General features: G+C 44.5%; 1 protein-coding gene across 1 annotated transcript; it reads right to left on the reverse strand.

Annotated features, from left to right (window-relative positions):
* Nucleotides 1-637: 637 nt before the first annotated feature.
* LOC106580715 (interleukin-8) lies at nucleotides 638-26,369 on the reverse strand. The gene is made up of 4 exons (XM_014162047.3): nucleotides 26,104-26,369; nucleotides 19,275-19,407; nucleotides 18,721-18,855; nucleotides 638-860 (listed from the first exon to the last, which is right to left on the reverse strand). The coding sequence occupies exons 1-4, from the start codon at nucleotides 26,171-26,173 to the stop codon at nucleotides 845-847; spliced, it is 354 nt and encodes a 117-aa protein (XP_014017522.1). The 5' UTR covers nucleotides 26,174-26,369; the 3' UTR covers nucleotides 638-844.
* Between the last annotated feature and the right edge of the window lie 733 nt (nucleotides 26,370-27,102).

Here is a 27,102-nt window from a genome sequence, read left to right on the forward strand (position 1 = left end):
TTGTTGGCAACAGAGAGCGAGTGCGTCTAGACATTAAGCGATGTACAGGACTGCTGCCGAAGCCCTCTGTGGGAGTATTTATACACGCCAAAATGGCTTACACACATCTGTGCCTTCCTGCATAGCCTTTGTGATGAGAGTCTTTGCTATTTTCAATGCTGACTCAGCCTTACCATTACTCTTACTGTGGTAGGGTAAGGAGGTCACATGATGGAACTCCCAGGCTTTTGCAAAAAAAGCAAAGTCTTGAACTGGGGCCAGTCATGCCAAATAATGTCCCCTGGCCAAAAGTGTCCCCCTCTTTGTCACAATGGGATTAAATAAACTATTAGCGGCCGTTTCTATATCAATGGTGTGATGAAGTAATGATTCAAATTTTGGAGATCATTACAGCCTAAATGATGTTATTTTGATCATTGCTATGCTAACAAGGGGGATTGCTGCCACAATTTCGCTGTTTAAAAGTTTTGTTTAGCTAATAAACTGAAAACATTACTTCAAACTACTTTTGGGTACCTTGTTAACATTACAACATGAAATCCATGTCTTAAACTTTGCTACGTTTCGGAAATGGCAAATAAAATGTGTGATCTGCTTGACACTGTAACGATGTGCCCCGCGAGTACAGGGAAGCAAGTACAGGGAGTGAGTGTTTTAATAAATAAACAAAACAATAAACACGAAACACAAACAACGCACCGACATGAAACAGAGTCAATAACACCTGAGGAAAGAACCAAGGGTCGTGACAGATATAGGGAAGTTAATCAAGGAGGGGATGGAGTCCAGGTGAGTGTCGTGAGGCGCAGGTGCGTGAGACGATGGTGACAGGTGTGCGGGATAATCAGCAGCCTGATGACCTAGAGGCCGGAGAGGGAGTATAATCAGCAGCCTGAAAGTGATAGACACATTAAAGTTACTTACCTTACAGATCACGAAGTCAGCTAATTTCCTATCCATTCATATGCAGATCCATTTCATTCATAAACTGGCTTGTCTGGCTGTCATGTTTTTATTTTAACCAGCCATTCTTTTATCTACACTGAAATAATATAATTTCAGTAGTCCGCTATTATCATAAAAAGAAAATGTCGCATAGCTCATTAGTACACCCTTGTGGTTGAAAATATATGTATCTATTTGTAGGTCCTAGGATAAAACAATGAAAAATGTGGAACAAATAAATACCATCAAAGGATACCTGTCACGTCCTGACCAGTAAAAGGGGTTATTTGTTATTGTAGTTTGGTCAGGGCGTGGCAGGGGGTGTTTTTCTGTGTGTTTTGGGGTTATGTTCTATGTTCTTCTATTTCTATGTTTATTCTAGGGTATCTATTTCTATGTTGGAATTGTTTGGGTTTGGTCTCTAATTGGAGGCAGCTGAATCTCGTTGACTCTGATTAGAGACCATATTTAAGTAGTTTTTTTTTTTCATTGTGTTTGTGGGTGGTTTTATTTCTGTTTAGTTGTCTAACCTGACCGAACTGTGGGCTGTCATTTTTGTTTCTTTGTTTATAGTGTTCTCAGTTTAACCTGTTGGGGGTAGGGGGCAGTATTGACACGGCCGGATAAAAAACGTACCCGATTTAATCTGGTTACTACTCCTGCCCAGTAACTAGAATATACATATAATTATTGGCTTTGGATAGAAAACACCCTAAAGTTTCTAAAACTGTTTGAATGGTGTCTGTGAGTATAACAGAACTCATATGGCAGGCAAAAACCTGAGAAGATTCCTTACAGGAAGTGCCCTCTCTGACAAGATCTTGTTCTTCTTGTCTCTGTTTATTGAAGACTGAGGATCTTTGCTGTAACGTGACACTTCCTACGGCTCCCATAGGCTCTCAGAGCCCGGGAAAAAGCTGAATGATATCGAGGCAGCCCCAGGCTGAAACACATTTGCGCGTTTGGCAAGTGGCCGATTAGAGGACAATGGGCTTAGGTGCGTAAACGAGTCGACCCCGTGCTTTATTTTCTTTCGTCTTTTGACCTAAACGCAGATTCCCGGTCGGAATATTATTGCTTTTTTACGAGAAAAATGGCATAAAAATGTATTTTAAACAGCGGTTGACATGCTTCGAAGTGCGGTAATGGAATATTTAGAATTTTTTTGTCACGAAATGCGCCGTGCTTGTCACCCTTCTTTACCCTTTCGGATAGTGTCTTGAACGCACGAACAAAACACCGCTGTTTGGATATAACTATGGATTATTTTGGACCAAACCAACATTTGTTATTGAAGTAGAAGTCCTGGGAGTGCATTCTGATGAAGAACACCAAAGGTAATCAAACTTTTCTAATAGTAAATCGGAGTTTGGTGAAGGCTAAACTTGCAGGGTGTCTAAATAGCTAGCCCTGTGATGCCGGGCTATCTACTTAGCCTCTCTGGGCTAGGCGGGACGAATTCGTCCCACCTACGCAACAGCCAGTTGAATCTCGTGGCGCGATATTCAAATACCTTAGAAATACTATTACTTCAATTTCTCAAACATATGACTATTTTACAGCATTTTAAAGACAAGACTCTCGTTAATCTAACCACACTGTCCGATTTCAAAAAGGCTTTACAACGAAAGCAAAACATTAGATTATGTCAGCAGAGTACCCAGCCAGAAATAATCAGACACCCATTTTTCAAGCTAGCATATAATGTCACAAAAACCCAAACCACAGCTAAATGCAGCACTAACCTTTGATGATCTTCATCAGATGACAACCCTAGGACATTATGTTATACAATACATGCATGTTTTGTTCAATCAAGTTCATATTTATATCAAAGACCAGCTTTTTACATTAGCATGTGACGTTCAGAACTAGCATACCCCCCGCAAACTTCCGGGGAATTTACTAACAATTTACTAAATTACTCACGATAAACGTTCACAAAAAGCATAACAATTATTTTAAGAATTATAGATACAGAACTCCTCTATGCACTCGATATGTCCGATTTTAAAATAGCTTTTTGGTGAAAGCACATTTTGCAATATTCTAAGTACATAGCCCAGCCATCACGGGCTAGCTATTTAGACACCCGGCAAGTTTAGCCTTCACCAAAATCAGATTTACTATTACAAAAGTTTGATTACCTTTTGTTGTCTTCATCAGAATGCACTCCCAGGATTGCTACTTCAATAACAAATGTTGGTTTGGTCCAAAATAATCCATCGTTATATCCAAATAGCGGCGTTTTGTTCGTGCGTTCCAGACACTATCCGAAATGGTAAATCAGGGTCGCGAGCATGGCGCAATTCGTGACAAAAAAAATCTAAATATTCCATTACCGTACTTCGAAGCATGTCAACCGCTGTTTAAAATCCATTTTTATGCCATTTTTCTCGTAAAAAAGCAATAATATTCCGACCGGGAATCTCCTTTTAGGTAAACAGAGGAAAGAAAACAAGGCTTTCGGTCGACGCGGTCACGAGCCTGAGTCTCACAGTACTGTAACCAGCCACTACCCAAACGCGCTACTTTGTTTCAGCCAGAGCCTGCAAAGCCACGATTCAGCTTTTTGCCACCTTCTGAGAGCCCATGTCAGCCGTAGGAAGTGTCACGTTATAGCAGAGATCCTTTGTAATGGATAGAGATAATCAAGAAGGGGAAGAAATGGTCAGACAGGGTACTTCCTGTACAGAATCTTCTCAGGTTTTGACCTGCCATTTGAGTTCTGTTATACTCACAGACACCATTCAAACAATTTTAGAAACTTTGGAGTGTTTTCTATCCAAAGCCAATAATTATATGCATATTCTAGTTACTGGGCAGGAGTAGTAACCAGATTAAATCGGGTACGTTTTTTATCCAGCCGTGTCAATACTGCCCCCTAGCCCTAACAGGTTAGAATATTGCAAAATGTGCTTTCACCGAAAAGCTATTTTAAAATCGGACATATCGAGTGCATAGAGGAGTTCTGTATCTATAATTCTTAAAATAATTTTTATGCTTTTTGTGAACGTTTATCGTGAGTAATTTAGTAAATTTTTTGTAAATTCACCGGAAGTCAATACCTTTAAAAATAAGACAAGGACAAATGTTCATAAATCAATGCTAGTTCTGAACGTTACATGCTAATGTAAAAAGCTGGTTTTTGATATAAATATGAACTTGATTGAACAAAACATGCATGTTTTGTATAACATAATGTCCTAGGGTTGTCATCTGATGAAGATCATCAAAGGTTAGTGCTGCATTTAGCTGTGGTTTGGGTTTTTGTGACATTATATGCTAGCTTGAAAAATGGGTGTCTGATTATTTCTGGCTGGGTACTCTGCTGACATAATCTAATGTTTTGTTATCGTTGTAAAGCCTTTTTGAAGTCGGACAGTGTGGTTAGATTAACGAGAGTCTTGTCTTTAAAATGGTGTAAAATAGTCATATGTTTGAGAAATTGAAGTAATAGCATTTCTAAGGTATTTGAATAACGCGCCACGGGATTTCACTGGCTGTTACGTAGGTGGGACGAAATCGTCCCACTGGCCCTAGAGAAGTTAATAAATACAAGATGAGCACTAACCACGCTGCGTCTTGGTCTACTCCCTTCAACAGCCATTACAGAACCACCCACCACAAGCGGACGAAGCAGCGTGGAAAAGAGGACTGGACATGGGAGGACATCCTGGACGGCAAGGGATCCTACACGTGGGAAGAGATCCTGGCCAGAAGGGATTGCCTCCCATGGGAACAGGTGGAGGCAGCCAGGAGAGCGGAGGCAGCAGGAAGGAAGGACCAACGGCAACGGTATGAGGGAACACGGCAGGCAAGGAAGCCCGAGAGGCAGCCCCCAAAATGTTTTTTGGGGGGGCACACGGGAGTGTGGCAGAGTCAGGTTGGAGACCTGAGCCAGCTCCCCGTGCTTACCGTGGCGTGCGTTGTACTGGTCAGACACCATGTTATGTGGTGGAGCACACGGTGTCTCCAGTGCGCGGTCACAGCCCGGTACGTTACATCCCAGCTCCGAGCATCTGCCGGGCTAGGGTGAGGATCCAACCAGGAAGGATTGGGCTAGTCCTACTCTCCAGACCTCCAGTGCGTCTCCTCGGGCCAGGATATCCTGCGCCGGCTCTGCGCACTATGTCTCCAGTGCATCAGCACAGCCCAGTGCGTCCTGTGCCTGCGCCCCGCACGTGCCGGGCCAAGGTCACCATCCAGCCAGGACGGGTTGTGCAGGCTCTCAGCTCGAGACCTCCAGTACGCCTCCATGGCCCAGGGTATCCGGTGCCTCGGTCAAGGACAAGGCCTCATGTGTGTCTCCCCAGCCTGGTGCATCCTGTGCCTGCTCCCAGAGCCAGTCCTCCTGCATGTCTCCCCAGCCTGGTGAGTCCTGTGCCTGCGCCCAGAGCCAGGCCTCCTGCATGTCTCCCCAGCCTGGTGAGTTCTGTGCCTGCGCCCAGAGCCAGGCCTACTGAAAGTCCCGCCAGTCTGGAGCCGCCAGAGCCGCCCCCCAGTCCGGAGCCGCCAAAGCCGCCCCCCCCAGTCCGGAGCCGCCAAAGCCGCCCCCCAGTCCGGAGCCGCCAGAGCCGCCCCCCAGTCCGAAGCCGCCAGAGCCGCCCCCCAGTCCGGCGCCGCCAGAGCCGCCCGCCAGTCCGGCGCCGCCAGAGCCGCCCGCCAGTCCGGCGCCGCCAGAGCCGCCCGCCAGTCCGGCGCCGCCAGAGCCGCCCGCCTGTCCGGCGCCGCCAGAGCCGCCCGCCTGTCCGGCGCCGCCAGAGCCGCCCGCCTGTCCGGCGCAGCCAGAGCCGCCCGCCTGTCCGGCGCTGCCAGAGCCGTCCGGCGTCGGCGGCAAGGGTCTGTGTCCCGCTCCTGAGCCACCTCCGTAGGGGGGAGAATTGGGAAGGGGGGGTGAAGCACAAGAACCGTCAAGTTGTGTCATTAATTTATTTTCACAGATTTTGTTGTACACTCATAGACAATCATAGACTATAATACTGAATTCTGGTGTGTGGAATTTTGAGGAGGTGATTGCTGTGTGGGTGGGATGTTCTGCCTGTCACTTGTTGTCAACAGGCAGCCAGTCTCGGAAGGGGGACTTGAAGAGGGAGACTGCAAAGTCCAGGCACTGCTGCTTTCTTTGTTCTGAGTGTTTGCAGTGCTAGCGTTTTTAGTTAATCAGGAAGAAAACTTCCTGAGCAGATAATGACAACATGATGATAATATGTAGCTGTAGACGATGTAATAAGTTTGAGGGTGCTTGGTAATGGAGGACATCAGGTGGATCGACATCTGGGTGGTGGGCATAACCCCTACGTCCCGGAGAACAAGAGCAGAGTTAAAGGGAACAGGGTAGGAGACAAGCAAACACAAGCAAAAACACAGGTTATACTTTACTGTGAAAATATTTAATGGCTTAGTGCAGTGTTATGAATGGGAGATAGGTATTTTTCAACACTTTTGGAAGGTATAGCCTACATCAAGCTGGATATCATGCACTCAGAAATGTTATTCTTCTGCTGGAGGTGTTTGACATAAAAGGGGACATATTTGCATATGTTATGCTCTTGTGAAGGCTGGCTGAATTCTGGCAGAGTTTATCTCAGCATGTCTACAGATTCTTCCTTCTCCCTGTTTCTGTTTGCTTGGAAATGTTGATACTGGAGACTGTTATCAGAAGAAACTGTAACCTAGCCTTTATAGCGGCAAAGAAATGGAATGCCTGTCACGTCCTGACCAGCAGAGGGTGTTGTTGTGTAGTTTTGGTCAGGACATGGCAGAGTATGTCTGTGTATGTGTGTTCTGGGTGTTGTATTTCTATGTGGGTCTGTGTGGCTCCCGATCAGGGACAGCTGGTGATCGTTGTTCCTGATTGGGAGTCATATAATTAGGAGTATGTTTGTCACTTGGGGTTGTGGGTGGTTGAGTTAACACTGCTATTAGTTTTGTTCGTAAGTAGCCTGTCGTGAGTGTTTATTGTTTTCTGTGTATACTTTACTTAATTATATTAAAAGATGAGTATCCACATTCCGCATGCAGTTTGGTCTCTTCAACACGGCTTCAACATTTGTGACAGAACCACCCACCACAACAAGACCAAGCAGCGGAAGAAGGAGAGGAGGAACGCTGAAAAAATGGACTTTGATATGGACAATAGTGAGAAATGGACCTGGGAGGAGATCTTGGAGGGAAAAGGCTCATACACTTGGGAGGAGATCCAGGCTGGGAAGGATCGCCTTCCATGGGTACAGGTGGAAAGAGAGAGGGAGGAACGGCGAAAGGCTGGTGAGGACCGGGAACGCTACCGGGGTACACGACTGGCGAGGAAGCCGGAGAGGCACCCCCAATAAAAAAAATTGGGGGGGCACACGGGTAGTTTGGCTAGGCCTAGGAAGAGCCATAAGCCAGCTACCCGTGAGTACATGGAGGAGCGTATGGAGTGGAGGGCGCCGTGTTTCGCTGATGTGTGCACTATCTCGCCCATACGCACGCACAGTCCGGTGCGCGCCATTCCAGCCCCTCGCAGATGCCGTGCTAGAGTGGGCATCCAGCCTGGTTGGAGGATGCCTGCGCAGCGCGTCTGGTCGCCGGTACGCCTCCTAGGACCAGGCTACCCTACTCCCGCTCTACGCACGGCAACCATCAGGCCCCTGCACAGCCCAGTTCGCCCTGTACCATCACCCAGCTCGTACAGGGCTGTTAGTTCCATCCAACCAGGACGGGTTGTGCAGGCGGTGCGGTCACGGCCACCTGTGCGCCTCCATGGCCCAGTCTTTCCGGTTCCCGCCTCTCGTGATATCCCGGAAGTGAGTTCCTCCAGTCTGGCACGACCAGTACCAGCAACCTGGACCAAGCTTCCCATGAGTCGGCCTAGTCCTATTCAGCCTGTTCCCGCTCCTCGCACTAGCCCTAGGGTGCGTGTCTTCAGCCTGGTACCACGTCTACCAGCCCCACGCACCAGGCTTCCAGTGCGTCGGCCCAGCCTCAAGAGCCCGGCACCAGTGTGCAGTCCAGAGTATCCGGCACCAGTGTGCAGTCCAGAGTATCCGGCAACAGTGTGCAGTCCAGAGTATCCGGCAACAGTGTGCAGTCTAGAGTATCCGGCAACAGTGTCTAGTCCGGAACCGAGGGAGACTGCCTGCAACCCGGAACCGAGGGAGTCTGCCTGCGACCCGGAACCGAGGGAGTCTGCCTGCGACCCGGAACCGAGGGAGTCTGCCTGCGACCCGGAACCGAGGGAGTCTGCCTGCGACCCGGAACCGAGGGAGTCTGCCTGCTACCCGGAACCAAAGGGGTCTGCCTGTGACCCGGAACCGAGGGAGCCTGCCTGTAACCCGGAACCCGAGGGGGTCTGCCTGCGACCTGGAACCGAGGGAGTCTGCCTGCGACCCGGAACCGGGTGAGTCTGCCTGTGACCCAGAACCAAGGGAGTATGCCTATGACCCGGAACCGAAGGGGTCTGCCTGCGACCCGGAACCGAAGGGGTCTGCCTGCGACCCGGAACCGAGGGAGTCTGCCTGCGACCCGGAACCGAAGGAGTCTGCCTATGACCCAGAACCGGGTGAGTCTGTCTGCGACCCGGAACCGAAGGAGTCTACCTGCGACTCAGAACTGAATGTGAAAAACTGTGTATTGAATGAGTCTGCCTACAGCGTGGAAATGAAGGAACCTGCCCACGATCCACAACGAATTGAGTCTGTCTACGACCCGGACCCCAATGAGTCTGCCTACAACCTGGAGGGCAGGAGGCCGGAACCAGAGCCACCTCCAGGATAGGTGGGTTGGGGAGGGAGGGTGTAGCACAGTGCCGTCGTTGACGGCAGCCACCCTCCCTTCCCTCCCTTATTGTTTAGGGGGTATTTGTATTTGTTTTTGTTGTGGTTTTGGGGGATTTTGTGGTTTCTTTTTTAGGTGCATTCTGGGTATGCACCTTTAGGGGGGGTACTGTCATGTCCTGACCAGCAGAGGGTGTTGTTGTGTAGTTTTGGTCAGGATGTGGCAGAGTATGTCTGTGTATGTGTGTTCTGGGTGTTGTATTTCTATGTGGGTCTGTGTGGCTCCCGATCAGGGACAGCTGGTGATCGTTGTTCCTGATTGGGAGTCATATAATTAGGAGTATGTTTGTCACTTGGGGTTGTGGGTGGTTGAGTTAACACTGCTATTCGTTTTGTTTGTAAGTAGCCTGTTAGCCTGTCGTGAGTGTTTATTGTTTTCTGTGTATACTTTACTTCATTATATTAAAAGATGAGTGTCCACATTCCGCATGCAGTTTGGTCTCTTCAACACGGCTTCAACATTTGTGACAATGCCATTAATTGGGAAAGTTGGTTATCCTCCCACAATGGATGGAAGAAATGTCAAGTTATGTATCACTAGATCTGATTTACTACAAGATTAAGGGTATACTGTAAAACCTTCATAAGGTCTGGATGCCTTATATGGAATACTGTATGACAAAAGGAGTTTGTGTAGAAAACATGTCCACATCTACCTATTTAGGAAAGCCCTGGCCCTGGGGGTCTGCCGTACTGTTGGCTGTCACTCTGCCCTTGGCTTAACCCACCTGAAACCAATAATGAATGTTTCACTAAGATCCTGAAGCTGAGTGGGTGTGTTGGGTTGGGGCACTGCAGGGCCGTGGACCCCTAGGGGTATGCCAGGGTGACCCAGCTATATTGTGTACAAGTAAAAAGAGTTCTACAATACTATTAGGACTATGATATGAATTACACCGAACAAAAATATAGTTCAGTCTTATAAATCACTGAAACATATTTAATAACGATCTCTTACCTAGCTTGATGACTGTGGGCATTTTTGCTTACTTTTTGTCATTCTAAATAGAGACGTTTAGAAGGGCCATGGTTCATATTAGATTGTGTAGAAATGGATGAAATTAGCTTTAGATGCCCCCAAACAATGGGAGTTATGTCCATTTCTAAAAAGTTGCATACCTGCTTATATCTATTCAGGCCAGTGTATTTATCTCCTGTATAACATATTTATTATCGCTCTGTCTCTATACCTTTCCAGAACCATCCCCATGTTGCTCTTGCTCGTCAGTGTGTGTAAATAAAGTCCCTGGGTGTGTTTACTCTTGGGCTGCCTTATACCCCTCTAACCGGGGCCGGTGTCAGTGGGTCACAGGTCAGTAAATACGTACATCTGGGTTGCTCTCTTTCAAACAGTGTGTTTCCAGTTTTGGACAATTTCCTGTCCAAGACTGTTGCAACCTTAACCGAATATCCTCGACCATCACCTGATACTGAGCAAGAGCCATATTTGCATGTGGTAGACTAGAGATATCCAAGCCTGGAGGACTGTAGTACTGTTGGTTTTCTTTTCTGCCTGTGTTAAGAAAACACATACTGTACACACACACACATACATTCACATTCCTTCACACATTCCTGCTGCTATTCTCTGTTTATTATCTATGGATGGTCACTTTACCCCTACCTAAACTCTGCAAAAAAAGAAACGTCCTCTCACTGTCAACTGTGTTTATTTTCAGCAAACTTAGCATGTGTAAATATTTGTATGAACATAACAAGATTCAACAACTGAGACATAAACTGAACAAGTTCCACAGACATGTGACTAACAGTAATGGAATAATGTGTCCCTGAACAAAGGGGGGGGGGGGGTCAAAATCAAAGTAACAGTCAGTATCTGGTGTGGCCACCAGCTGCATTAAGTTACTGCAGTGCATCTCCTCCTCATGGACTGCACCAGATTTGCCAGTACTTGCTGTGAGATGTTACCCCACTCTTCCACCAAGGTACCTGCAAGTTCCCGGACATTTCTGGAGGGAATGGCCCTAGCCCTCACCCTCTGATCCAACAGGTCCCAGATGTGCTCAATGGGATTGAGATCCGGGCTCTTTGCTGGCCATGGCACAACACTGACAATCCTGTCTTGCAGGAAATCATGGACAGAACGAGCAGTATGGCTGGTCGCATTGTCATGCTGGAGGGTCATGTCAGAATGAACCTGCAGGAAGGGTACCACATGAGGGAGGAGGATATCTTCCCTGTAACGCACAGCGTTGAGATTGCCTGCAATAACAACAAGCTCAGTCCGATGATGCTGTGACACACCGCCCCAGACCATGACGGACCCTCCACCTCCAAATCGATCCCGCTCCAGAGTACAGGCCTCGGTGTAACGCTCATTCCTTCGATGATAAACACGAATCCGACCATCACCCCTGGTGAGACAAAACCGCGACTCGTCAGTGAAGAGCACTTTTTGCCAGTCCTGTCTGTTCCAGCGACGGTGGGTTTGTGTTGGTGAGGACCTGCCTTACAACAGGCCTAGAAGCCCTCAGTCCAGCCTCTCTCAGCCTATTGCGGACAGTCTGAGGACTGATGGAGGGATTGTGCGTTCCTGGTGAAACTCGGCCAGTTGTTGTTGCCATCCAGTACCTGTCCCACAGGTGTGATGTTCAGATGTACCGATCCTGTGCAGGTGTTGTTACACGTGGTCTGCCACTGTGAGGACGATCAACTGTCCGTCCTCTCTAGCACTGTCTTAGGCGTCTCACAGTACGGACATTGCAATTTATTTCCCTGGCCACATCTGCAGTCCTCATGCCTCCTTGCAGCATGCCTAAGACACGTTTAAATGAGAAATAAAACATCTATTGTTAATGTTCACCCATGATGCCAAATTGTGTGTCACACAGGTACAGGGCCATCATTGATGGGCATCAGAAGACGGGGCAGGGGAGAAGGAAGTGGGAGTTCTACACCATCATGGAGCTGGTCCTCTTTGGTGATCCTGCGGTGACCCTGCAGTCATTATATCATATTTTCCGACACGTAACCCTCACACTGTCACCTACAACACTCACACTACAACCCACACCAAGCAAAACATCACTACATACACACACAACATACAGCATACAATAATAATTACACTGTCACTAAACCCAACACCTTCACAGACACCCCACACAGAGCACGCAAACACTGATACCATCTCCCTCTACTACAACACATAAAACGCCTAGTTAAATAAAGGTTAAAAAAAATACAAATAAACACCACTCCCCACACTCAACCCCAAAAGAAGACCATTGCCATTGAGGCAAAACTGGACAATGTCCTTGCACTTCAGAAACAAACACTTCAAGCACAGAGTGAGAGGAACGTTATTCTTAAACAGTTTACCACTGCAATACAGAATTTCGAAGAACAGTAGCCTAAATCGATTTATTTATTGTACACTAATAATTCATTCTCCTGAGATTTTCCTTGATTGTATGTTTAACTGAATTCTGTAATAACTAATTGTCATGGATATTGTGATTGGTTAATTGTACACTAATAAATAATTCTCCTGAGATTTTTCTTGATCGTATGTTTAACTAATTGTTTTGGAACATGTTTTATTCAAATGGAAACTTAAATAACTTGTTAATTGAACTGTGACTTTGTTACCTTGGGTGTGCACACAAACATTTTTGTAATGTATTCCAATATATTATTGATTAAATGGGGTTATGTACCACTAATTTTGATAGGTGAACGTCAGTGATGGGTGGGTGCATGTGTGTGATTGAGTATTATATGTTGTGATTTTTAGATATGTATTGTAGCTTAGATTAGCCGCATCAGGTTGTCCCTCTTCAGCATTGCTGCCTGTCGAACAGCTGCCATTGGGGGTCTGGTGCATGAGTTTTCATCAATGGGGGCCTCCACTGGTATTTCCTCTGTGATCCCTTCAAGGATCAGGACCAAGTTGTGGAGAACACATGCACTGGCAATCACATAGGGTACTTTGTTTAGAAGGAACATGTCCAAGTGCTGCAGTATTCTCCACTTGAGTAGCCCAAAAGCCCTCTCAATGTGTCCACCTGTTGAACTGTGGACCTGGTTGGAATGCTTTACTCATCTTCAAGGTGTTTCTGATTGGGACAATTAAGTCCACACTCAGGGGGTACGTGCACAGAACCAGCAATCCCTGTGCAGATGTTTTCTAAACATGAGCTGGCTGTTGCACACTGACTGGAGTTGGAAGCTTAAGATTGAGTGTTCTCAGCTGAAAGACAGAGCTAAATTATTCTTAATTTTCTTTGTTCGAGATAGTGTGTGAGGACTTGGCTCCTCTAGTTCCTCATAGAGGTGGACCCATTGAAAATAGGGTATTGGCCTCCCTGTGGCTGATGGCCAACCAGGAAAGTTTCAGGGGAGTGGCGGACTGTTTCATCTTCCACAAAGGAACATTGCATCATCACTTCATTCAAGTGGTCACAGACCATACCTAGCTGGTATCTGACTATGTGAAGTGGCCTTTTGTTGAGCAGCTGCCAGTGGTAGAGGCCGCGTTTGAGAGAAAGGCGATGTTCCTTGGGGTGATTGGGTGTATAGATGGCACCCAGATTACCATCAGGGGATGCCTCCATAAACAGAAAGGGCCATGCCAGCAAGTAATCTGTTATTCATTGGTGTTGTTGCATTAAATCAAATCAAATCAAAGTTTATTTGTCATGTGCGCCAAATACAACAGGTGTAGACCTTACAGTGAAATGCTTACTTACAGGCTCTAACCAATAGTGCGAAAAAAAGGTGTGTGTGTGTGCGCGCGTAGGTAAGTAAAGAAATAAAACAACAGTAAAAAGACATTTGAAAATAAGAGTAGCAAGGCTATATACAGACACCGGTTAGTCAGGCTGATTGAGGTAGTATGTACATGTGGGTATGGTTAAAGTGACTATGCATATATGATGAACAGAGAGTAGCAGTAGCGTAAAAAGAGGGGTTGGCGGGTGGCGGGACACAATGCAGATAGCCTGGTTAACCAATGTGCGGGAGCACTGGTTGGTTGGGCCAATTGAGTTAGTATGTACATGAATGTATAGTTAAAGTGACTATGCATATAAGATAAACAGAGAGTAGCAGCAGCGTAAAAGAGGGGTTGGGGGGGGGGCACACAATGCAAATAGTCTGTATAACCATCCGGTTACCTGTTCAGGAGTCTTATGGCTTGCGGGTAAAAACTGTTGAGAAGCCTTTTTGTCCTAGACTTGGCACTCCGGTACCGCTTGCTATGCGGTAGTAGAGAGAACAGTCTATGACTGGGCTGGCTGGGGTCTTTGACAATTTTTAGGGCCTTCCTCTGACACCGCCTGGTGTAGAGGTCCTGGATGGCAGGCAGCTTTGCCCCAGTAATGTATTGGGCCGTACGCACTACCCTCTGAAGTGCCTTGCGGTCGGAGGCCGAGCAATTGCCGTACCAGGCACTGCACAATGCAAAATTTGCCAGTAGCCTATTGATAGGCAGTAGGTTTACAGTGCAGTGTCTTAATATTCTAACTTATGAGGATGGTGTTACTAAATTAATGAATTATTGGTTAGTTATTGGCAAATCATTACTTTTTACGTCTGGAAAATAAAACATCATATATTGATCTATATTTTGATATATATGCAAATATACACAGTACCAGTCAAAAATTTGGACACACCAACTCATTCAAGGGTTTTTCTATATTTTTAATATTTTTTACATTGTAGAATAATAATGAAGACATCAAAACTATGAAATAACACATATGGAATCATGTAGTAACCAAAAAATCATGTAGTAACCAAAATATATGTAATATTTTAGATTCTTCAAAGTAGCCACCCTTTGCCTTCATGACAGCTTTGCACACTCTTGGCATTCTCTCAACCAGCTTCACGAGGAGTGATTTTCCAACAGTCTTGAAGGAGTTCCCACATATGCTGAGCACTTGTTGGCTACTTTTCCTTCACTCTGCGGTCCAACTCATCCCAAACTCTCTCAATTGGGTTGAGGTCGGGGGATGGAGGCCAGGTAATCTGATTCAGCACTTCATCACTCTCCTTCTTGGTCAAATAGCCTTTACACACCCTGGAGGTGTGTTGGGTCATTGTCCTGTTGAAAAACAAATGATAATCCCACTAAGCGCAAACCAGATGGGAAGGCGTATCGCTGCAGAATGCTGTGGTAGCCATGCTGGTTAAGTGTCCCTTGAATTCTAAATAAGTCGCCGACAGTGTCACCAGCAAAGCACCGCCACACCATCCCACCTCATCCTCGATACTTCACGGTGGGAACCACACATGCGGAGATCATCCGTTCACCTACTCTGCAAGACACGGCGGGTGGAACCAAAAATCTCAAATTTGGACTAATCAGACCAAAGGACTGGTCTATTGACCATTGCTCGTGTTTCTTGGCCCAAGCAAGTCTCTTCTTCTTATTGGTGTCCTTTAGTAGTGTTTTTTTTGCAGCAATTCGACCATGAAGGTCTGATTCACGCAGTCTCCTCTGAACAGTTGATGTTGAGATGTGTCTGTTACTTGAACTCTGTGAAACATTTATTTGGGCTATAATCTGAGGTGCAGTTAACTCTAATGAACTCATCCTCTGCAGCAGAGGTAACTCTGGGTCTTCCTTTCCTGTGGCGGTCCTCATGAGAGCCAGTTTCAACACTTAATGGTTTTTGCAACTGCACTTGAAGAAACTTTCAAAGTTCTTGAAATGTTCCAGATTGACTGACCTTGGGCTGTTGATGCTCTTTGCTTATTTGAGCTGTTCTTGCCATAATATGGACTTGGTCTTATACCAAATAGGGCTATCTTCTGTATACCGCCCCTACCTTGTCACAACACAACTGATTGGCTCAAATGCATTAAGAAGGAACGAAATTCCACAACTTAACTTTTAACAAGGCACACCTGTTAATTGAAATGTGTTCCAGGTGACTACCTCATGAAGCTGGTTGAGAGAATGCCAAGTGTGTGCACAGCTGTCATAAAGGCAAAGGGGGTGTCTACTTTGAAGAATCTAAAATATTACATATATTTTGATTTGTTTAACACTTTTTGGGTTACTACATGATTCCATATGTGTTATTTCATAGTTTTGATGTCTTCAATATTATTCTGCAATGTAGAAAATAGTAAAAATATAGAAACCCTTGAATGAATAGGTGTGTCCAAACTTTTGACTCGTACTGTATATATTTTTTTTAATTCAGTTGCATAAGAAGCAATTCTACTGACCAAACACCTTGTTGAAAGCACCTCTGGTGTCACAGGTCTAAAACAGTAGCCTTCCAAGCTGCAGCATTGCAGACGTGTTGTGCAAATTATTAACAGACCTGCTACACTTGACATGCAATTTTTTCTCAGCCTGAGCCACTAATTCTGCATTTGTTTAGATCTGAGGCTGATCAGATCAGTATCAGTTCGCTGCAAATGTGGAAGTAGTGTTTGACATGGCCGGAGTTTTGTCAAAATTGGGCTAGTGGTGTCTAACGAACAGATGGAGATCGATCCATAGTCCCAGGCCATTTTCTGAATTTGAAGTGAAAAAAATCTAAATTTCAGTTTAGACATTTTATTCTTGGTCCTGTGCTGTTGTATATCAAACAAATTTATTTTAGAAGAAATAGTCAATCTGTCACGTTCCTGACCCTAGTAAGATGTCATTTTCTGTAGTAGAGTAGGTCAGGGCGTGACAGGGGGTGTTTTGGGTGGTTTGTCTATGTTTTCTATTTCTATGTTTTGTTCTATAATTCTATTTCTATGTTGGAGTTTTTTGGGATGATCTCCAATTAGAGGCAGCTGGTTCGCGTTGTCTCTAATTGGAGATCATATTTAAGTTGGGGTTTTTTCTAGCGTGTTTGTGGGCAGTTGATTTCTGTTTAGTTGTGTTCTGTGTAGACTTTAATACCTGACAGAACTATTAGCTGATCGTTTTTCTCTTTGTTATTTTCTTTAGTGTTCTGAGCTTAATAAAAGTAATTATGAGCACTCAACACGCTGCACCTTGGTCCCCTCTATACGACAGCCGTTACACAATCATGAAAGGGTGCCAATATATTTGACTGCATCTGTATTTCATTTTAATGTGAAAACATAAATAAAACATCTGGTTCTTGTATTCTGCATGTGTACGATTGTGGCCTACTTCATATACCACTTATATGTTATTTACAGTTGCGGACAAATATACTGCTAAAAAAAATAAAGGGAACACTTAAACAACACATCCTAGATCTGAATGAAATAAATAATCTTATTAAATACTTTTTTCTTTACATAGTTGAATGTGCTGACAACAAAATCACACAAAAATAATCAATGGAAATCCAATTTATCAACCCATGGAGGTCTGGATTTGGAGTCACACTCAAAATTAAAGTGGAAAACCACCCTACAGGCTGATCCAACTTTGATGTAATGTCCTTAAAACAAGTCAAAATGAGGCTCAGTAGTGTGTGTGGCCTCCACGTGCCTGTATGACCTCCCTACAATGCCTGGGCATGCTCCTGATGAGGTGGCGGATGGTCTCCTGAGGGATTTCCTCCCAGACCTGGACTAAAGCATCTGCCAACTCCTGGACAATCTGTGGTGCAACGTGGCATTGGTGGATGGAGCGAGACATGATGTCCCAGATGTGCTCAATTGGATTCAGGTCTGGGGAACGGGCGGGCCAGTCCATAGCATCAATGCCTTCCTCTTGCAGGAACTGCTGACACACTCCAGCCACATGAGGTCTAGCATTGTCTTGCATTAGGAGGAACCCAGGGCCAACCGCACCAGCATATGGTCTCACAAGGGGTCTGAGGATCTCGTCTCGGTACCTAATGGCAGTCAGGCTACCTCTGGCGAGCACATGGAGGGCTGTGCGGCCCCCCAAAGAAATGCCACCCCACACCATGACTGACCCACCGCCAAACCGGTCATGCTGGAGGTTGTTGCAGGCAGCAGAACGTTCTCCACGGCGTCTCCAGATTCTGTCACGTCTGTCACGTGCTCAGTGTGAACCTGCTTTCATCTGTGAAGAGCACAGGGCGCCAGTGGCGAATTTGCCAATCTTGGTGTTCTCTGGCAAATGCCAAACGTCGTGCACGACGTTGGGCTGTAAGCACAACCCCCACCTGTGGATGTCGGGCCCTCATACCACCCTCATGGAGTCTGTTTCTGACCGTTTGAGCAGACACATGCACATTTGTGGCCTGCTGGGGGTCATTTTGCAGGGCTCTGGCAGTGCTTCTCCTGCTCCTCCTTGCACAAAGGCGGAGGTAGCGGTCCTGCTGCTGGGTTGTTGCCCTCCTACGGCCTCCTCCACGTCTCCTGATGTACTGGCCTGTCTCCTGGTTGTGCCTCCATGCTCTGGACACTACGCTGACAGACACAGCAAACCTTCTTGCCACAGCTCGCATTGATGTGCCATCCTGGATGAGCTGCACTACCTGAGCCACTTGTGTGGGTTGTAGACTCCGTCTCATGCTACCACTAGAGTGAAAGCACCGCCAGCATTCAAAAGTGACCAAAACATCAGCCAGGAAGCATAGGAACTGAGAAGTGGTCTGTGGTCCCCACCTGCAGAACCACTCCTTTATTGGGGGTGTCTTGCTAATTGCCTATAATTTCCACCTGTTGTCTATTCCATTTGCACAACAGCATGTGAAATGTATTGTCAATCAGTGTTGCTAGTGTGGTTTTCCACTTTAATTTTGAGTGTGACTCCAAATCCAGACCTCCATGGGTTGATAAATTGGATTTCCATTGATTATTTTTGTATGATTTTGTTGGCAGCACATTCAACTATGTAAAGAAAAAAGTATTTAATAACATTATTTCTTTCATTCAGATCTAGGATGTGTTGTTTAAGTGTTCCCTTTATTTTTTTTAGCAGTATATTTGCCAGCAACTGTATATGTTATCTGTACATGATTCATATACTGTAGACCCTTTTCCAAATGGGTGGATAGGTAGACAGACAAACATTTTATTGTTTTACCTGGCTCGTTTATTCCAGGTCTTTGGGCTGTATGAGTTTCTCTTGTGCTTGGCCAGTATCCGCTCAATGATCTTCTTGACCCAGGGAGCACTGACGTCCAAACAAATCTCCTTACCGCTCCCCTTCAGAGTGGCTCTGCAAGACAGGCACACAGTACAGTCAGAAACAGAACTAATATTACCACAACCTGGAACTAACATTATCACAACCTAGAGCTAAATCAGCTTTTGTAAATTAAATAGGACGTTAGCAAGCACTCACATAGTAAGCACTCACATAGGACTCACATAGAATAATTTAAGGTAAATATCTGAATGTGAACATAGTATAATAACCATATTTTAGAGACGGTGTTAGTGTTAGAACACGACTATAAGCATAATTTAAGATAGTCAACATAACATATTTTTGTCAGCACTAACTTAATTCAATTTGATTAATATAAGATGGCCATAGTTGATATCAACATTATTTAAAACCCATATCAATATCAACTTATATATAATAGTCATATTTTAGAGTCAGCATGATTTAAGTCGGTAGTCTGAACTCACATGATCTCAGTGTCTTTGCAGTGCGAGCTGGGAGGAAACATCTCTACCTTGTCGATGACTTTACCAATCCGACGCCTCTCCATCTGGATGCAGCGACAACGTAAGTCTGACCCCACGTCACTTAGGCTCATCCCTGTAGAAGGTCAGAGGTCAGTTTTAGACTACATAATATTGGGTATGAGGGGTGGAAGTCACAAAAATGTGAATGAAAGAAGCAAGCTTTTAATTGTTAAAGACTCCAGACACCGACGCCATAGACTAATAACTCTGCTTCCGCACGGCAAGCGGTACCAGAGCAACAAGTCTGACACCAACAGGCTCCTGAACAGCTTCTATCACGGCTCCTAACAGCTTCTATCACCAAGCCATAAGACTGCTAAATAGCTAACAACATGGCTACACAGACTATCTGCACTGACCCTTATTTGATTTTTGCACTGACTGTACGCACACTCATACGCTCACTCACACTGACACTCCAACACACACACTAACACACACACTTCACTTGCTCACACACACACACATAACACGCGCACACGTTCAAACTTACTCTACACACATGCGCACACACACATACAATCATAATATACGCCGCTGCTACTCTGTTTATCATTTATCATGATGCCTAGTCGCCTTACATATCTAACACTCCCACTCCACTGTAAATACGGTATTGGCACTGACCGTGGAACTGACCTTGAAGATATATGTATATATGTACTGTAGCTTACTTACTTTCTTCTTATTTCTGTTTCTCGTGTATTTGTTCTACTTTACTTTTTCATAGTACTACTGATATTGTTGGGAAAGAGCAAAAAAGAAAGGCATTTGACTGTTTTTGTGCATGTGACATTAAAAACTTGAAACTTGAAAGGCTTTAAATCAAACTACACACTGTAGTCCAGTCTCTTTAATGAACAAATGAATCTTTCATATCAAATCATTAACAGTTAGATCATATGAGCACGATTCAACTCATGAAAAGCCCAACAGTCAAATGAAATGCACAGCTTTCAAAGAATCGTCCCACCGTTCAAATGAAACAGACAAGGCTTGAATCAAATCCTAAAGAGCTGAATAAACAGTCACAGTTTTACCTTTGATTTGAATTACACTTCCATTATAAATTGACCTCATCCTGTCAGTAGAGGATGCCTGCTTATTCTTTAAAAGTGCCTTCCTCACCATCTTAAATAAGCATGATCCATTCAACAATTTTTTTTTTACCAGGAATAGATATAGTCCTTGGTTCACTCCAGACCTGTCTGCCCTTGACCAGCACAAAAACATCCTGTGGCGTTCTGCATTAGCATTGAATAGCCCCCGTGATATGCAACTTTTCAGGGAAGTTAGGAACAAATATACACAGGCAGTTAGGAAAGCTAAGGCTAGCTTTTTCAAACAGAAATTTGCATCCTGTAGTACAAACTCAAAGTTCTGGGACACTGTAAAGTTCATGGAGAATAAGAGCACCTCCTCCCAGCTGCCCACTGCTCTGAGGCTAGGAAGCACTTACCACCGATAAATCCACTATAATTGAGAATTTCAATAAGCATTTCTCTACGGCTGGCCATGCTTTCCACCTGGCTACCCCTACCCCGGTCAACTGCCTGGCACCCTCCACAGTAACCCACCCAAGCCCCCACCATTTCTCCTTCACCCAAATCCAGACAGCTGATGTTCTGAAAGAGCTGCAAAATCTGGACCCCTACAAATCAGCCGGGCTAGACAATCTGGACCCTCTTTTCCTAAAATTATCTGCCGAAATTGTTGCAACCCCTATTACTAGCCTGTTCAACCTCTCTTTCGTATCGTCTGAGATTCCCAAAGATTGGAAAGCTGCCGTGGTCATCCCTCTCTTCAAAGGGGGTGACACTCTAGACCCAAACTGCTATAGACCTATATCCATCCTACCCTGTCTTTCTAAGGTCTTTGAAAGCCAAGTTAACAAAAGGATTACCGACCATTTCGAATCCAACCGTACCTTCTCCGCTATGCAATCTGGTTTCAGAGCTGGTCATGGGTGCACCTCAGCCACCACCATCGATAAGAGACATTACTGTGCAGCCGTATTCATCGACCTGGCTAAGGCTTTCAACTCTGTCAATCATCACATTCTTATTGGCAAACTCGACAGTCTTGGTTTCTCAAATGATTGCCTCACCTGGTTTACCAACTACTTCTCTGATAGAGTTCATTGAGTCAAATCGGAGGGCCTGTTGTCCGGACCTCTGGAAGTCTCTATGGGGGTGCCACAGGGTTCAATTCTCGGGCCGACTCTCTTCTCTGTATATATCAATGATGTTGCTTTTGCTGCTGGTGATTCTATGATCCAGCTCTACGCAGATGACACCATTCTGTATACTTCTGGCCCCTCTTTAGACACGGTGTTAACAAACCTCCAGACGAGCTTCAATGCCATTCAACTCTCCTTCCGTGGCCTCCAACTGCTCTTAAATGCAAGTAAAACTAAATGCATGCTATTCAATCGATCACTGCCCGCACCTGCCCGCCCGTCCAGCACTACTCTGGATGGCTCTGACTTAGAATACGTGGATAACTACAAATACCTAGGTGTCTGGTTAGACTGTAAACTCTCCTTCCAGACTCACATTAAGCATCTCCAATCCAAAATTAAATCTAGAATCAGCTTCCTATATCGCAACAAAGCATCCTTCACTCATGCTGCCAAACATACCCTCGTAAAACTGACCATCCTACCGATCCTCGACTTCGGCGATGTCATCTGTAAAATAGCCCCCAACACTCTACTCAACAAATTGGATGCAGTCTATCACAGTGCCATCCGTTTTGTCACCAAAGCCCCATACACTACCCAGCACTGCGACCTGTATGCTCTCATTGGTTGGCCCTCGCGTCACCAAACCCACTGGCTCCAGGTTAACTACAAGTCTCTGCTAGGTAAAGCCCTGCCTTATCTCAGCTCACTGGTCACCATAGCAGCACCCACTCGTAGCACGCGCTCCAGCAGGTATATCTCACTGGTCACCCCCAAAGCCAATTCCTCCTTTGGTCACCTTTCCTTCCAGTTCTCTGCTGCCAATGACTGGAACGAACTGCAAAAATCCAAGCTGGAGACTCATATCTCCCTCACTAGCTTTAAGCACCAGCTGTCAGAGCAGCTGTAGCGGGGTGCGTAATTGGCGGCAGTGAAGTCAGGCGCAGGAGAGCAGAACTGGGTAATAACCAGAGATTTATTAAGCAAAACCAACAGCATCCAGAACAATAAAATAAATGGGCGCAAAAATGTGCACAAGCACTACAATAAACAATCCCACACAAAGACATGGGAGGAACAGAGGGTTAAATACAAAACAAGTAATTGAGGGAATTGAAACCAGGTGTGAGGAAAAACAAGACAAAACACATGGGAAATGAAAAGTGGATCGATGATGGCTAGAGGACCGGCGACGCCCGACCGCCACCCGAACAAGGAGAGGACCCAACTTCGGTGGAAGTCGTGACAGCAGCTCACAGATCACTGCACCTGTACATAGCCCATCTGTAAACAGCCCATCTATCTACCTCATCCCCTTTCTGTATTTATTTATCTTGCTCCTTTGCACCCCAGTATCTCTACTTGCACATTCATCTTCTGCATATCTACCATTCCAGTGTTTAATTGCTATATTGTAATTACTTTACCACCATGGCCTATTTATTGCCTTATCTCCCTTATCTTACCTCATTTGCGCTCACTGTATATAGACTTTTTGTTTTCTTTTTCTATTGTATTATTGACTGTATGTTTTGTTTATTTCATGTGGTACTCTGTGTTGTTGTATGTGTCGAATTGCTATGCTTTAACTTGGCCAGGTCGCAGTTGCAAACGAGAACTTGTTCTCAACTTGTCACGTCCTGACCAGCAGAGGGAGTAGTTGTTTAGTATTTTGGTCAGGACGTGGCAGAGGGATGTTTGTTTTGTATGGTGGGGTTTTTTGTGTGTGTTAGAGGGGTGTTTGACTTATGTGTTCCTGGGTTTTGGGTGTATGTTCTAGGTTAGTTGTTCTAGGTTGTATTTCTGCATGTTGTCTAGTTTAGGTTTTCTATGTTTAGGTTTGGGTGTTGGACTCTCAATTGGAGGCAGGTGTTTCTCATTGCCTCTGATTGAGAGTCCTATATATGGGTAATTGTTTGGTTTAGTGTTTGTGGGAGGTTGTTTCTTGTTTTGCGTGTGTGAGCCTTACAAGACTGTTTTGTTGATCGTTCGTTCTTCGTTTGATATTTTGGTGTTTTCTTGGTTCAAATAAATATCAAGATGAGCATCCACATTCCTGCTGCGTTTTGGTCCTCCATTCCCGACGACAACCGTGACACAACTAGCCTACCTGGTTAAATAAAGGTGAAATAAAAAATTAACTAAAAAAATTAACTCAGCAAAAAAAGAAACGTCCTCTCACTGTCAACTGAGTATATTTTCAGCAAACATGTGTAAATATATGTATGAACATAAGATTCAACAACTGAGACATAAACTGAACAAGTTATACAGACATGTGACTAACAGAAATAGAATAATGTATCCCTGAACAAAGGGGGGCGGGGGGGGGGGGTCAAAAGTAACAGTCAGTATCTGGTGTGGTCACCAGCTGCTTTAAGTAAGTACTGCAGTGCATCTCCTCCTCGTGGACTGCACCAGATTTGCCAGTTCTAGCTGTGAGATGTTACCCCACTCTTCCACCAAGGCACCTGCAAGTTCCTGGACATTTCTGTGGGGAATGGCCCTAGCCCTCACCCTCCGATCCAACAGGTTCCAGATGTGCTCAATGGGATTGAGATCCGGGCTCTTCACTGGCCATGGCAGAACACTGACAATCCTGTCTTGCAGGAAATCACGCACAGAACGAGCAGTATGGGTGGTAGCATTGTCATGCTGGAGGGTCATGTCAGGATGAGCCTTTCTCAGCCTATTGCGGACAGTCTGAGGACTGATGGAGGGATTGTGCGTTCCTGGTGAAACTCGGGCAGTTGTTGTTGCCATCCTGTACCTGTCCCACAGGTGTGATGTTCGGATGTACCGATCCTGTGCAGGTGTTGTTACACATGGTCTGCCACTGCGAGGATGATCAGCTGTCCGTCCTGTCTCCCTGTAGTGCTGTCTTATGCGTCTCACAGTGCGGACATTACAATTTATTGCCCTGGCCACATCTGCAGTCCTCATGCCTCCTTGCAGTATTCCTAAGGCACATTCACACAGATGAGCAGGGACCCTGGGCATCTTTCTTTTGGTGAGAAAAAGTGTTTAAACCCTTTACAATGAAGATCTGTGAAGTTATTTGGATTTTTATGAATTATCTTTGAAAGACAGGGTCCGTAAAAGGGAGGTTTCTTTTTTTTGCTGAGTTTATAACATGCATTTAATTTGATTGTTAGGCTTTTCATGATTTAAATCGTGATTACATGATAACTGATGTATGTTTGAAAGGTGAGAATTTTTCATTCAATAGACTGGTCTACAATTAGAAATTTGATCTAATGCTTGTTTCATTCCTTGCTTGTTACTGTAATTAAAAAAAACTTGTGAGTTACAACACTTGTAATTGGGAGCCATGATTAGCTTGATAGAAAGCTATATTTAAATAGGTAGCTGTTACTCAAATACGCACATACTGTACTGTCAGAAATACAAATTCTCTCTAAAAGGTATTTCTTCACTTATTGTTGCTATTGTCTACCCTTGACTCTTGCCCGATGCCCCTTAAATGCAGAGAACTTTTAATATTTTTCTATGTTGTGTCCTGGGATAAATCATACGCTTGCCCCGCTATTGCACTGGAGAACTCTGTGTGTTTTTCCCATTCGACATAGGAGAAACCGCACGCTTGCATGTCTGGATTGTTATTTCGGTACTTAACCATGTCTCTGGATTGTATACACCTTTTGAAATATGTTGTGTTAAAGACTCTGGTTCCTCTGGACTATGGTTTTAGTACTGCCTGTAAAAATCCGATCTAGACTTGCCATTATTTTGCTGCTTTACTGTCAGGAAATGGGTAATCTAACCCACGTCCTTACATTTCTACCCAATCTGAATTAAAAAGTCAGAATAGTGTGAAGTTTCTGCACATAAATGTAAAAAGTCTTCTTCCAATTTTGTGAATATTAGGATAAAAACCACAGACCTACATGAATTTATGCTTTCTGAAACCTGGCTCAAAAGATCTATCACTGACAAAAACATCGGCATTGATGGTTACAATGTTTTTCAGTCAGATCACACATTTAAGGGTGGTGGTGTTGCTATAAAAGGCATGTTTTCGGCAACCATTCTGACTTCTTCTATTTCCAAACCCAAGCAATTTCAATATCTGGCTTTGAATATAAATCTTTGCGCATCCTTAAATTGAGTTTTCTCCTGTTGTTATAGACCCCCATCTGCTATTGCTAGCTCTCTGGGTTGTATTTTTGAATTGTTATCATAAAATGTCACATCTGAATTTGTGATTAAGGGTGACCTGAATCTAGACTGGTTGACATCGAACTCTGATCAACTCAATAATCTATGTAATAATGACTATAATCTTACTCAGATTGTTAACAATGTAACCAGGTTTAATGCAAAGTGTGTTCTAAAATCCTCTTTGGTTGATCTTATTTTAACCAACACTCCACATCGTTTTAATACGTCTGGTGTTACCATTTGTTCTTAATTGACTAGCCTGGTTAAAGGTTCAATAAAACAAAATGTATAACATATTTTGATACCTTTAATTATTTTACTGCGCATATGAATTATATTTATGTCCATAGGGTGTCAATGCATTGAGTCAAAGTAATAATAGAGTAGATAATAATATAAACTCACCCTCAGTGATGGTCAGGAGGGCCAGGAGCACACAGATAGAGCTGTCTGACATTCTGATGCTCATCTTCATTTTAGCGAAAAACTGGAGTTCCAGTAACTAGACGACAAGGTAGTATGATCCTAAGACAAGCTGGAGTTACAGTAACTATGGTCCTGCTGGAAGCCAAAGCTCGAATAACAAAACAAATCATTAACAGTTTATTAGATATTACTCCGTTTATTGTTATGAGATTGTGTCCTTGTCTCTTAGTATGATTCAGTCTCATTATCTGTCTGTCTCCCTGTGTGGAGGCACCAGTCCTTTATATACAGGCAGTAAAGTGAGTCACTAGTCAGGCCAGGGTTGGTTGTAACATCTTTGGAATCAACTCTTTATCTAAACCAGTTGTCGGATTTTGGCAATCAAAGTAAAACCACAGAAATGTCTTCAGTTTACTTTCTATGACTTTTCATCAGACCAGCTAAACTCCAAGAAAACAATGTCCTTACACCATCTGGTCTGGTATTTTACGCAACCTGGGAAAGTTGTAGAGGCCCTAGGGGTACAGGGCATTCATCAGGCCAGTTTTAGAAAAGCCAGTTCAACCACAGACAACATTTTACCGTTTTTTTTCAATCGCTTGAACACTTTTCTCGATTCAGGGATTACTTTTGCGAAACAGTTAACGCAGCCCACTACAACTGCATTTCTATTGCAAAATGCACTAACACTATTAAAACTTGAAATATATTTTTTTATAACTTCATCAAACAAGTATAATGTGTCATCTAATGAGATTTATTTTGCAATATGAACTTAAAACCATCTCAACTTAAAATACATATTACAAAAGCAGCGAACTCAATCAAAACAGTATCATTAGTCATCAAATGAGATCATCTCACAATTGATTTTATTTTATTTTTTATTTTACCTTTATTTAACCAGGTAGGCCAGTTGAGAGCAAGTTCTCATTTACAACTGCGACCTGGCCAAGATAAAGCAAAGCAATGTGACAA

Source organism: Salmo salar, chromosome 20, assembly GCF_965601325.2.
Source record: "Salmo salar chromosome 20, fSalSal1, whole genome shotgun sequence".
Taxonomy (NCBI): Eukaryota; Metazoa; Chordata; class Actinopteri; order Salmoniformes; family Salmonidae; genus Salmo; species Salmo salar.

Bases quoted from the DNA above. Each gene is read 5' to 3' on its own strand.
- LOC106580715 (XM_014162047.3), bottom strand. From the start codon at position 26,173: ATGAAGATGAGCATCAGAATGTCAGACAGCTCTATCTGTGTGCTCCTG. The intron at 19,408-26,103 runs GTGAGTTTATAT...GACCTTCTACAG, and splicing joins CCTCCTGACCATCACTGAGG to GGATGAGCCTAAGTGACGTG. The intron at 18,856-19,274 runs GTGAGTTCAGAC...CCTGTCTTGCAG, and splicing joins TGCAAAGACACTGAGATCAT to AGCCACTCTGAAGGGGAGCG.